Source organism: Lacerta agilis, chromosome 9 (assembly GCF_009819535.1).
Source record: "Lacerta agilis isolate rLacAgi1 chromosome 9, rLacAgi1.pri, whole genome shotgun sequence".
NCBI lineage: Eukaryota > Metazoa > Chordata > Lepidosauria > Squamata > Lacertidae > Lacerta > Lacerta agilis.
In genome coordinates, this window is record NC_046320.1 from 10,782,007 (window position 1) to 10,796,102 (window position 14,096).

General features: G+C 46.5%; 1 protein-coding gene across 1 annotated transcript; it reads right to left on the bottom strand.

Annotated features, from left to right (window-relative positions):
• Positions 1-12,445: 12,445 nt before the first annotated feature.
• ADRA2C (adrenoceptor alpha 2C) lies at positions 12,446-13,876 on the bottom strand. The gene has a single exon (XM_033160306.1). It carries the CDS (start codon positions 13,783-13,785, stop codon positions 12,448-12,450), a length of 1,338 nt encoding a protein of 445 aa, XP_033016197.1. The 5' UTR covers positions 13,786-13,876; the 3' UTR covers positions 12,446-12,447.
• Between the last annotated feature and the right edge of the window lie 220 nt (positions 13,877-14,096).

The following is a 14,096-nucleotide window of genomic DNA, read 5'->3' on the forward strand; positions in this document are numbered from 1 at the left end:
CCATTTTTGGTAATATGGATGATTCTCAGAAACTATTAGATCTAAGAGTAGTTGTTTGGGTATCAGTTCCAGTTGATGCCAGATGATCTCACACATCTCCAAGACTACCGATTGCCATAATTGCTGGCCTACCATGCATCGACCCTGAGCCCTGGTAACAAGAAAATTGTGGTACCTCTCCCAGCCAAAGACTTACTCTGAGGTGAAGCAAATGAGACTGCATTAGGGTAGAGGGGTGGAATCCTTATAGTTAACACCCAGTGACATAGAAAGAACAGCTGTGATGAAGTGAAAGGTTTTACTGAATAGAGACAGAGATAGATGGGTGTCTCATCAGTGTTTGTGAGAAGAAATTCTCTACCAAAAGGCAAGTGCCCTTGTGACTCTGGAAAGGTCAAGTCCTCCTGTACTGCTTCTATTATCAAGATTTGCATGAAACCTTTATTGAACCCTTCTTGTGAAATTTGCCAGGATGATCAGATGCAATTTTATGCCCTTCTACTTCTCTCAGATCAAAATACATTGGCCTCACTCAGTGTGGTCAAGTACAGTGCTGTGGCAAGCAAGACCCACCAGGAACTGAACCCATAAGTTTTGTAACTTTCCTTTTTGGAGTTCATGTCATGGCTACAACTTTTTTTGTGGGAATATACTTTGCAGGTGCGCTTGCACCTGTGGCTATTTATGTTTGTTTGTAATTGTTTGTACTTATTTTTCCTGTGTCCTTCCGCCCTGGAAGGTAAGGTAGCAATGGGGTCCAGCAGGCGACTCACTGCTGGGATCCCTCCGCGGAGAAAAAGAAGCTCCAACTTTTGAGTTAGGCAATGGTCAGTTAATCATCTTCCCGCCTTTTTTAGGGCAGCAACAGAACTGTAATTGGTTATTGCATTGATTATGACGTTGATTGTTCTCCTAATAAATACCAGGAAGATCTCTGTTGCGTGGCAAGGAAAGCGAAACCAAAACCACCACGCAGGGCAGCGGTAGGCTTCTTCCATTCGACTGCAGTCTTAGTTATCTTATTTCATTTTCGTTTGTACTTTGAAGTCTTTTATTTGGCCTTTTGGTTTTGGCCACCTTTTAGATTAGTTTTCCTCTTCGGAACCTTTTTTGGACCAGACAGACGCCTGCAGACATCCACGAGGCAATTTCACCACGAACTCACAGATTCAAACCTCAGATTGCAGCCAGCGGATCCCTTTCTTCACGGCGCGGTGTGAGCGGGCTCCGGAATTACCGGCCGTCTCATCCGCAGGCTGCCCCATAGCTGGTGCCCCGTGTGAGGCCACACGTGAGGCATCGGCTAGCTATCCCCACACTTTTTATAATGTTGATGCCCATTTTATGCTCTGTGCTACTTCTATTTACTTTGTTTCATTTTATTCTTTTTTTACTCTGTTATGCACATCTGGGCAATGTGTTCTCTGTTCTTCTTATCTTGCTTTCTTAATGCTGACCATTGACCATAACAATAAAGATTTGATCTGATCAGGAGGGTGCCTGAAAATATGCACAGGTAGGCTTGCCGACCTTTTCAAGCCCACAAGTCTCCTTTGCTTCTGGCACTTGCATTACAGATGCAGAATAAGTTGTTCCATCTTTATGCTGGGCGTGGCTTCACTGTTGCATAGGTAATTGTCTATCACAGAGTTTGTAAAGGTGCAGGAGCCTTTCTGAATTTGGCTCACAGGCCACAAGCTTGCCACCTGGGAATTTAGGATTCAGCAGAAGCCACATTACACCAGCTGTGGCCCAGATACACCACAGCACCATTATGACAGATATGCCACTGGAATACCCCAGAAAGCCTAGCTGCAGGACAACAGGAATGGGGTGGAGCCATGGTTGGTCCAAAGGAGGAGCACACAGGGCAGACTCCATACTTCTTTAACACACCGGCACACTCTGGTCACCTGTGCAACTTTGCACCAACCCTAGACCTGGGGCAGGGAATGGCCTTCTCAATTTCCAGACTTCAAGGTCAATGAGAAGTAAGCAAGGGAAGGAGGAACACATCATGTAATGTAGAACTGTCTTTCATAGCTTTCTCTCTTTGACATATGTGAATATTGTGACTTTTCTTAATTATGTCGTTCTAGCACTACTTCTGCACAAACACACACTTGGAACAGGCTTCCCCTGTGGTGAGTCACAAAATCCCTGCAGTCAAATTATGTTAGCCAAATAAGCATATGAAGGGGTTAAGACTCACAGAGATCCGGTATTCCTAGAGAAGAAAGGTCTGTATGATGACTTATCCCTACATACAGTGGTACCTCTGGTTACGTACTTAATTCGTTCCAGAGGTCCGTTCTTAACCTAAAACTGTTCTTAACCTGAAGCACCACTTTAACTAATGGGACCTCCTGCTGCCGCTGTGCAGCCAGAGCATGATTTCTGTTTTTATCCTGAAGCAAAGTTCTTAACCTGAAGCGTTATTTCTGGGTTAGCGGAGTATGTAACCTGAAGCGTATGTAACCCGAGGTACCACTGTATAATGCCAATCCTGGCTCGTCTGCACTGGCTGCCAATTAGCTTCTAGGTCTAGTTCAAAGTGCTGGTTTTGACCTATAAAGCATGGCTCAGGACCCCAATACCTTAAGGACCGCCTCTCCCCATACGAACCAACCAGGGCCCTGCACTTGTCACCCAAGGCCCTTCTCTACATCCCTTCTCCCCAAGAGGTTTGGAGGGTAGCAACATGAGAATGGCCTTTTCTGTGGTGGCTCCCCACTTGTGGGATGCTCCTCCCAGAGAGGTTCTCCTGGCACCATCATTACATGTCTTTAGGCCCCAGGCAAAAACATTTCTCTTTACCCAGGCCTCTGGCCATTAAATAATCAATGGCCTGCTAAAGCATGGGGGGGGGTGACTGTTATTATGATAATTTTATTGTTATGTTTTCTATTATTATGCTTTTTATTATGATTTTATTGTTCTCCATAAAATGTGTTTTTAATATACACCGCCCTGGGATCTTCAGATAATGGGTGGTATATATATAAATTAAGTAAGTAACTACGGGTAAGTAATTCCTGTGGTGGGAAATAGGACAAAGGATCTTAATCTTTTTTCCTTCCTCCTTGTCTCTGTCTTTCTCTTTCTTTCAAGCTAGCTATGTGAGAAATCTCTATGTGGGACAAGAGGCTACAGTTAGAACTGGATATGGAATAACTGATTGGTTCAAAATTGGGAAAGGAGTACGACAAGGCTGTATATTGTCTCCCTGCTTATTTAACTTATATGCAGAATTCATCATACGAAAGGCTGGGCTGGATGAATCCCAAAACGGAATTAAGATTGTCGGAAAAAATATCAACAACCTCAGATATGCTGATGATACAACCTTGATGGCAGATAGTGAGAAGGAATTAAAGAACCTTTTTAATGAGGGTGAAAGAGGAGAGCGCAAAATATGGTCTGAAGCTCAACATCAAAAAAACTAAGATCATGGCCACTGGTCCCATCTCCTCCTGGCAAATAGAAGGGGAAGAAATGGAGGCAGTGAGAGATGTTACTTTCTTGAGCTCCATGATCACTGCAGATGGTGACAGCAGTCATGAAATTAGAAGACGCCTGCTTCTTGGGAGAAAAGCAATGACAAACCTAGATAGCATCTTAAAAAGCAAAGACATCACCTTGCCGACAAAGGTCCGTATAGTTAAAGCTATGGTTTTCCCAGTAGTAATGTACGGAAGTGAGAACTGGACCATAAAGAAGGCTGATCGCCGAAGAATTGATGCTTTTGAATTATGGTGCTGGAGGAGACTCTTGAGAGTCCCATGGACTGCAAGAAGATCAAACCTATCCATTCTTAAAGAAATCAGCCCTGAGTGCTCACTAAAAGGACAGATCCTGAAGTTGAGGCTCCAGTACTTTGGCCACCTCATGAGAAGAGAAGACTCCCTAGAAAAGACCCTGATGTTGGGAAAGATGGAGGGCACAAGGGGACGACAGAGGATGAGATGGTTGGACAGTGTTCTTGAAGCTACTAACATGAGTTTGGCCAAACTGCGAGAGGCAGTGAAGGATAGGCATGCCTGGCGTGCTCTGGTCCATGGGGTCACGAAGAGTCAGACACGTCTGAACAACTGAACAACAACAACAAAAAGCTATGTGAGAAGACATACATGCCTGGGCTCTACTCAGAGCCCAGACTTTGTTTTGGAAACTAATTTTGCATTTCGTAACTAAGAAGTGTTTTTACCTGCATACTCCTTTGAAATATTTGCTGCCTGCATTGAAATGTAAGTAAACCTTTTTGTTTTTTACTAAAAAGTGTGGTTCATTCTTAGCAACGGGGACAGAGAGGGGAAAGGTCAGCAGCCCACAAATAAGCAAGGATCAGAGGTGTAATTGCCTAATTCCTAGCTTCCAGTAAGCTGCAAAAGTGTGTAAGTGTTTTTACTCTGCTAAAAGGGCTTCACAGCCGGTTTACTCTCATATTTCTCCCACACACACGGGATAGGTTTAAATTTAAATTTACATATTTAATCCCCAATGCATCTCCTTCAGTCCTGAGATAAAGCTATTACAGAATGTTAGAAAATCTGTAAGTAAGAATGTTTTCTGTGATATAGAGACATTTTGTACCTAAATAGATTATGTCGTAGTCCTATAAGTCCTCTGGTTTAATACAGGGCAGGGGCTTTAATTAGGGGGGGGAGGGAGGTCAGGCATTAGATTTGCAAATTAATAATTATGATGATTTTGTGTATTTTCATTGTTTACTGTATTAACCTCATGTCTACTGGTATGTTTTCGGTGTAAAATGATGAGGTTGGGGATTATTATTATTATTGTATGAGGCAGTGGAAGTTGAGAGATGATCTGCAAGATGAGGAAGCCTCTCTATAGTCAGGTTATATACAGTCCACTCAGGAGGTCCACCTCATGACAAACAGCAGGAATAACCAATTAGGTTCCTAAGCAGGTTGTACACACTATGATTGGCAACAGGTAAAGGTGTCCTAGTGATCGAGTTGAGTGCCAAAAGGGACTTGCTACTTTACTGTATCTTGGGCAACAGTCCAAGGAGTCTGAGCCTTGCTGGGGTTACTGGTTGGCAAACCTGCACATGTATTTTTCCAGTTACAGGTATGTAGCCGTGTTGATCTGCCGTAGTGAAAACAAAATAAAACATAGAAAAATTCCTTCCAGTGGCACCTTAGACACCAACTAAGTTTGTTCTTGGTATGAGCTTTCATGTGCATGCACACTTCTTCAGATACACTGAAACGGAAGTCACCAGACCCTTAAATATAGTGAGGGAGTGGGGAGGTTTCTTGGACAGTGAGGGACTCACCCTTCTCCTTTCTCTAGGGTTTTATTCCCTGGATTCAAACCAGTGACATCTAACATGAAAAACAACCAGCTCCGTAGCTCTAAAGCACTTCCAGCAAATCCTATGCTTCTGGCCTCTGTGAGTGTGTTTTGGAGGCAGGGGGTGGGCAAAGAGATTGTCACTTACTGATTGGACACAGAGGAATGGTGGGAAGAGCCAGCTGGGGAAACACCAAGGGAAGAAGGCTCAGAGCCAGAAGACTGATGGTGTGACGACGATGAGTGGTCGGAAGAAGAAGACAGGGAGGAGGTGTCAGAAGCTGAAGAGGTATCAGGGCTTAGTAATCTGGGGAGTCTGTGGCAGAGACAAGTCCAGAATCGGAGGCAGAATCTGAAGCAGGAGAGGTGGGAGGCCAACAGACAGAGATGAGTCCGGCTGGTGAAGAGATATGGGTGTCTCCTCTTCCTACTCTTGGTCTCCCAGCACCAGGAGAGGCATGAAGAGGCTGAAGAACAAATTAGCTTCACACAGGCACAGTCTCAGATTGTTTGGAAAAATCCCTGGAGAGGAGGGGACAAGCAACTGTGGGGAGGCAGGGACCTTCAGTCTCAGCAACTGCTTAATAGGGGCAAGACCTGCTAGAGATGAATTGCTCTGCTCACTAGGCCTGACACTCATGTGCAGATCCTGTTTGGCTAATGAAGAATTAACTCCAACTTGCTCGGTGTGATTTACTGCTGGCTTGCTCCTGTCAGAGACATATGTCCCCCATGTGCTATCACTGAGCAGTTCTGCTCTGTGGTTCAGATCCTAGGAGTTCAATCTCTTTTGTCCTGATGTGACTGTTTCCCCCACCAACCATCCAAAAGTAAGTGGGGTTATATTCCCCTCCCTCCCTCAAGTAGGGCTTGATTTCTGTCTCCTGCTTCTCAACCCCATGCATGAGTCCCTTGTGGCAGCTGTCGGCATGGGCCTGTGACTTCTCTTTTTGCACATCCTGGTGTGGCCCTTGACTGCTTATCAAAGTAGTCATATGCTCCCTCTGTGGATCTTGCACCCCTGTCTCAGGAGGGTTGTATGGACTTTCTGCAGATATCCTGCCCAGAAAGCTATGTGGGTGCTATGCTGGGTATAATTTCCTTCCTGCTCTTTCTTCATGTATTCAGAAGAATATATATGGGCATGTAGATGGGGAGGCATGCACGCCCTGCCTCCACCTCAAACGTCCCCACATCTGCAAGCCACACCTGCTCCATCCCCAACATGTCCATAATGGGTGGGAAGGTCTGAAGGGGGTGTATAAGCACATTCAGAAGCCTCCCACAATCCTGGATAAAGCTGGAATCCTGATTGCAGAGAGGCTTCTAAGTGTGCTCAGTTGACTGAGCTTATGAGTTTGGCCAAACTGCGAGAGGCAGTGAAGGATAGGCGTGCCTGGCGTGCTCTGGTCCATGGGGTCACGAAGAGTCGGACACGACTGAACGACTGAACAACAACAAGAAGAAGAAGCCCACTCAGTGCTTATTATACATACCACCATGTGTGGCTTAAAAAATATAAATCAGGTAGCCGAAAAGGAACTTAATACTGTAAAGGTATTTTAAAAAAAAGCTAAAGGACACCACCCAGTCATCCATTTCTTCATTAGAGACAAGGTATTCTATGGATGAGATGGTTGGGCAGTGTTCTCGAAGCGACTGGCATGAGTTTGGCCAAACTGCGGGAGGCAGTGGAGGATAGGGGTGCCTGGCGTGCTCTGGTCCATGGGGTCACGAAGAGTCGGACACGACTGAACGACTGAACAACAACATTCTATGGAAGGGGAGGGAAATGTTACAAGTTTGTGCTGGACTCCAACATAAGGTTCCTGAAAACCGAATAATGGTCCCCAAGGTGACCCTGAGGCATTACGCTTGTGCAGTAATATCCATGGTCCTATGGCTGCTGAAGACTGCACAGATCAAATCAGGCTCCCTACACTGTCCCCAGATGACTCTGTGATGCTTCCAAAATCCCATTAAATTTTTTCCTTCAGTGGAATTCACTAGCAGCCTTCAAACTTTGTACATTTGCAAGAGACAGGGTGGCCCAGTTAAATTCCCTCCTCATATCTAGGGCATTATTCACCTCTGAGCATCATTTGGATCCATTTTTGTCTGGCTTTCATAGTCTGAGACTATTTTTGTGGCCTTGGTCTCCACTTAGACTGGCAATGTCAAATTCACTTGTTGACCCTTATTCTTACACCTTTCTGTAACCCAGCGATGTGGTTGATCATGAAGCATCAGTACAGGTGTAATAGCTTCTCTGAAGGCCCCTCCCCATTGTCCCCACACCACATAGGAAGGTTTAAAAAGCTGCTTTGCAAAACAGACAATCTGTCATCCTAAAGATATCAGGAATCTTGCATCTGCATCTGCCTCCCCCTCCACTCCTTTCAGATATGGAGTGGATGGCTGGTTGTAATGTTTAATTAATGCTCAATAAATTTTGTATAACTTTATTTTAATAACTGATTCCTATCATTACTTAGCAGATTTTGGTGGAAGATCCTTTGAACACAGCAAACATATAAAACACCCCCAGATCTGCTTGTAAACTTATTAGAGGACTGAAGCTGCCTTTGTTTTTAATCACCCACAACCAAGGCAAAAGAGCATCCAGTCTTATGCTGGATCATTACCTATAACAGAACAGATTTACTGCAGTTCCCAAATAAATACCTAATTTCTCTCCTACTTTCTCATCTTCCATCATCAGGTAATTTTCCTGAAGAGGAATGGTCCATAATTCTGGATCCATACAGGTAATATTATGAAGATAGAATTGCACAAATGATATAAAACTGAAAATATCAAATCTTGACCTTTCTGAAAGAATGGATTTGCACATTATATTTTGACTCTACTACAGAGAGAAATAGATATACATTCAAGAGATATACCTCCTTTCAAGTGTATCGGATACACAGAAATTCCATAGCTATTAAAAGTATATTGGTGCAATTACTGACCACCTTCTCCTTTCTTAGGAAGACGGCTTCTTAAGAGTGCAGAATGGCCAGTTGCAACAGTTTGACGTTCTTCAAAAAGGCTAGGACTTGGTACATCAATTATCATGGGCAAATAGCAAAGTTTAAGGCACATATCAAGTTGTAAAACAATTTGTTATCATGTGAAAACCATAACAAGTAATCTGCTTGAAAAGCCTTCACAAAACTCTACAAATTTTGACATTTCCAGTTTCTAGGACATCTGAACAAAGACATTTTGTTTCTGGCTTTGGTTGTTTTGGAAATCACATCATTGAGTTGGATGACACAGTAGCTAATCTACTGCCCATAACCTACGTAAGCGTTCCTCATAAGGTTGCATATGCCATATTGAAATTAAGTAATTATTTTGCAGAAAACAAGATTTCTGTATTTTAGTCATCTGTTACCTACTTGGATGCTAAGCATCTTTCTACCTGGTCCTAAACATATTTTATTGGAACTGAGGCTGCAATCCTATACCAATTTACCTAGGAGTAAGCCCTATCGAGGGGGATGCGGGTGGCGCTGTGGGTTAAACCACAGGGCCTAGGGCTTGCCAATCAGAAGGTTGGTGGTTCGTTGCTTGGTCTTTGCTCCTGCCCACCTAGCAGTTTGAAAGCACATCAAAGTGCAAGTAGATAAATAGGTATCGCTCCGGCGGGAAGGTAAACGCCGTTTCTGTGCACTGCTCTGGTTCGCCAGAAGCGGATTAGTCATGCTGGCCACATGACCTGGAAGCTGTCTGCGGACAAACGCCGGCTCCCTTGGCCTATAGAGCGAGATGAGCGCTGCAACCCCAGAGTCCTTTGTGACTGGCCTAATGGTCAGGGGTCCCTTTACCTTTACCTTTAAGCTCTATCGAACTCAATGGTGTTGACTTCTGAGTAGACATGAATAGTATTTCACTGTAAATTCCATTGATTTTGGTCATTTTCTTTTCAAGTCAATGTGTCAAGGACTATAATTTAACATGCTTCCTTCATATACCAATGCATTTTGTTCATCTTTTGATAGCAGGCAACAGTGAACCTGCTCTGAAATTATTCAATACCATTTTCCATCAGGAAAAGAAAGGTTTCATATTAATAGAATTACTTTACACTATCAGCATTGTCCAATTTTTCCCATGATTTTTTTTAATCAAGCTACCAAAAAATAAAATAAAATAAACTCCAAAACAAACCCACTCTGAAAACTTAGATGATCCACAGCAAGAGGAAAGCACCATCAAAAATTTCTTTGTTGAATCTTATGAAATTTCCTAGCAAATATTTTGGAACAACCAGGATTATTGTTTCCAATCCAATCCTATTTCACAAAAGCAGAAATCCTGGGACTTTGATTCTTTGTGGATTTGCACATACACAGCTGTATTTAGTGTTTTAGTGAACGGGAACAAATTATTCTTAGCAATTATGAATGTATAAACTCTAGACTCATTTACTCTTCCATTTTATATACGTTGAGGTTAACATTAATTGATACCTTCACTGATTTTGACATTTTGACCCACCCTTGTGAATGCTTTGACGTGTGTTGGTTCATCTTTCCCCACATCCCCCAAAATACTCAAAAGTTTGGGGCTAAGACATTATCTGAATACTCTTTAAGTTGCAAGACTACTTCAGCCCTTCAAAATCCACTGAAAATGTCAGTCTGCATTGTTTTTATTATGTTTAAGAATCAGAGTTAACTTAAGAAATGTAAATATGCAATGGCCTACTTTCTTAAAAAAGAAACGCCAAAACTCATTACGGAGCAAAATGAAATGATAAACATTCCAAATTACTTAATAACTTACACATGTCTTTAAAATTCATTATGTTCTGACAGGTGCTCCTTAAAGATGACTCCCTCTTCATTTACCTTCAGCAAAATGTTTGCTCGATGACATTACCAGCATGTGAAATTAGTTCCTTAGTTTAATGACTGTTGTGCACCTAAACCTAAAGTAACACATTGTACTAACTGTTACTCATTCAAGAGGGGACTTCATGGTTATCTGAACATATCTATTGAAACAATGTGCAACAGATGTTAGATGTTGGGTAAAGAAAGAGTGGTGGGAACTATTGACCCATTGCAGCCCCTCCACCATAAGACTATAAGCCTCTATGCACCACTCAGCTACAGGCATGTGACTGTGCACACAGTATTCCCTGCTTCCCCCCCCCCCAAAAAAAGAGAAAGACCTGGCCCACACAAAGCAATCGTGTGTTTTTGTCCCACTTCCTTCCTAATGCCTCTTGATAGCAAGATACTTGCTTGCTGTGCTACTACAGCGCAGAAGGAAAACCCACAGAGCCCCACCCAAGAGTTCTATCCCTGCAGGGTTCTTTGCATTGGTGCTGCCCAATTGGGTCCCATCTTATCCCCTTTCTGGGGTGCTCAGTAAGTGGAGAGGATCAGCAGCCTGGACCTATACAACTTTATATTTGAGGCCTCCTGTGGTGCAATGGGTCTGTGCGTCTGGCTGTTAACTGGAAAACTGGTCGTTTGAGCCCATCCAGAATTATTGCATTGCAGGGGATTGAACTAGTTGACTCTCGGGGTCCTTTTCCACTTCTACATTTCTATTTCCTTTCCCCTCTGATTCCCCATAACTTCACTCGCCCCATCTTGGTGGAGCCTTCTTGTTCGTTTAATTTTTTGCCTGTTCTGAGGAAGGAGAGAAGCGGGAAGTGGGTTGTAGCAAAGTCTCCGTGCTACTTCATGGATAAAGAAAAAGGTTGTACTGAGGTAAGGTGGGCAGGGTTGAGTGCAAGGCAACAAGATGTTCATGGAAATCAGGTGGATGCTACAAGGACAGGTGGGGGAAGGGCAATGCACTGCCCAAAGAAGCAGAACAGCTATAGCAGAAATCCATTTATTCCAGAGGAGAAACTGAGAAGCAATATATATCTGGCTGAAGGATAGATTTGATTTGGGCAGCTCAAGATGCCAGCCTTATTCAATTAAGTTTAGTCAAATCTGAAAGAATTGTTTACTATGGAAAGGCCTGAAGACAGGTTTGTCCTTCTCTCTTCGGAAGAAGTGATATGCCTAATGTAATCTAGCAGGTTTCCCCTTCAATTTACAGACCTTTTGCAACAGCATATTGCGAGTGAGAGAGCAAGCCTCTGAAATCCTCCTGGAAATGTTTTAGCTCTTAATGGCTGGACTGAGACGAGTACATTCTCTGTGTACTCTTTGGTAGTTAAGAAAATTTATAAATTATCTGAGAAAATAGTATGGCACTTGTAAAACTGATTAGAAATTTTAATCTGTATACAAATACTCAAATATTCAATCAATCAACAGGCAGGCAGAACAAGGGCACCTTAATTGGTTTTGGTTATCCTAACTTTCTAATAAATGACTATTGTTGGGTGTTTTGTTTCTTTTTTTAGAAAGAAGCCTCTGGAAACCCAAGTTCACCTGAATACAGGCATACCATCACATTCTGTGGGAAAGGCATCTATAAGCAAATCTACTCTGTTGCTAGTAGTAGCCCCTCAGCTCTCCCCATGGGGGTGGGGGGTGGGGAGGTACAAACTAGCTTCTGGAGCAAAGATGTGGGAACCTGTGGCGCTCCAGACATTGTTGGGCTACAGTTCCCCTCTTCCCTGACCACTGTTCATGCTGCTGGAGAATGATGGGAGCTGGACCACAGCAACATCTGGAAGGCCACTTTTGTTCCCACCCCCTCAGGGAATCACTGAGCAGGGAAGAGAAATGCCACCTCAGGGTAAAACCACAATTCAGCAAGGTTTACAACTGATTAGAAACATTTATTTAGAAAAAAAGAAAAGTTAATATTCTCCTTTAGCAGGATCTGGGCAAATATATAAATCATTTCATGTATAAAAGACTTGTCAATGCCTGACAGCAAGCACAGGCTTGGCTCCTTTCCCCCCCTCTTCTCCTCCTCCAGTAAAGCCAGGCTCCGTCTTGGGGCAAATCCAGCCCTGAAGACAAACTCAAGTTCTGGCACTGCCAGGGCCGGCGCCTCCCTCGCTCCCCTCCTTTTTCTGTGCCCCCTTGCTTGTGCAGATGCCAGGGGACCCCTTTCCTGCCCCCCTGTATTCCCTGGGCCTGAGGGAGCTGTTCTTCTGGTGCTGATCTCAGGCGCCTTTCGCGCGCCCCGGAGTCAGTGCAAGAATGGCAGCCTCCTCTCCTTCCTCCTCCTCCTCGTCCTCCCGAAGAGAATGTGCTTGAAGGACCTGCGGAAGTCCTGGTTGAAGATGGTGTAGATGACCGGGTTGAGGGAGCTGTTGCAGTAGCCGATCCAGAAGAAGAACTTGAAGAGCGCCTCGGGGACCTCGCAGGCTTCCCGGCAGATGCCGTACAGGCTGTAGCTGAAGAAGAACGGCGACCAGCACACCACGAACACGCCCATCACCACGGCCAGCACGAACGTGAAGCGCTTCTCGCGCGCCTGGCTCGCCGCCGCCTTGGGGCCCACGCTGCCCGCGCGCCTCCGACGGTGCGACGAGAAGAACTCCAGCGAGCGGCTGCTGGAGCGGGACAGGCGGCCGCCGGACGCCTTGCACGACGCCGACGCCAAGGGACGCTGCCGCTTGGCCTGCGCCCGGATCGCGTCCCTGCTCCGCCGACGCCTGCTCTCCAAGGTGCTGCTCTCGTCCAGCTCCACGTCCTGCAGCTCCGCGGCTTCCTCCCAGCGCGCGCCGGGCCATGATGGGCCGTTCTCCCGGGGCGGCGGAGACCTCAACGACATGAAGCCCCTGCCGCCGGCTCGGGGCGCGCCGTTCTCGGCCTGGTACGCGCCGTCGGGCCCGGGCCGCTTTTCCGAGAGCGTCCTGGTCCTGAGCTTGGCCACGCGGTAGATGCGCACGTAGACCAGCACCATGATGAGGCACGGAGCGAAGAAGGAGCCGATGCACGAGGAGAGGATGTACCAGGTCTCGTCGTTGAGCTGGCACGTGGCGGGAGCCTCTCCGGGGGGCTGCCAGTACTTGGAGACCAGAGGAGGCGAGGAGATGAGCGCGGAGAGGAGCCAGACGAGCAGGATGATGCCCTTGATCCGCCGCGGGGTCCGCTTCTGGTTGTACTCCACCGCCTGCGTGACGGACCAGTACCTGTCCAGGCTGATGGCGCACAGGTGCACGATGGACGAGGTGCAGAAGAGGACGTCCAGCGCCAGGTAGATGTTGCACCAGGCCTTGCCGAAGTGCCAGGCGCCCATCAGCTCATTGGCCAACGAGAAGGGCATGACCAAGGCGGCCACCAAGATGTCGGCGCTGGCCAGCGAGACCAGGAAGAGGTTCTGCGGGGCTCGCAGGGCGCGGCTCGTCAGCACCGCGATCACCACCAGCACGTTGCCCACGATGGTGAAGACGATGAGGAAGCCCACCACGGCGGCCAGGCCGGCCACGGCGCCCGGAGAGTAGGCGGCGGCGGAGGGCGAGAGCGGCGCCCCGAGGGACCCGTTGAGGGGGGTCGCGCTGCTATTGGGGGGAACCTCCATAGCCCAGGCGAGACGGGGCGCGGGACTAGGGAGACGCCGGTACCCCCCACTCGCTCTTCAGCTTAGCCCTGACGGCGCACGCTCCGCCCTCGGGTCCCTCCATCCTGGGGAGAAGGGTGGGTGGGTGGGTGGGTGCCCCTTACCCACCCCAGGACCCCTTCCCGGGAGCAGCGGCGCTTGCCTGCCTGCGCGCGCGTCCCGGGCAGGCGGGGGACTCCCTCGTTCTCTCCTCTTCTCTCTTCCGCGAGGCCACGGCCGCGCCGCCCGCTCGCCCGCAGCTCCGGGCACCCGGCGCTCCTCGGGCGGGAGAG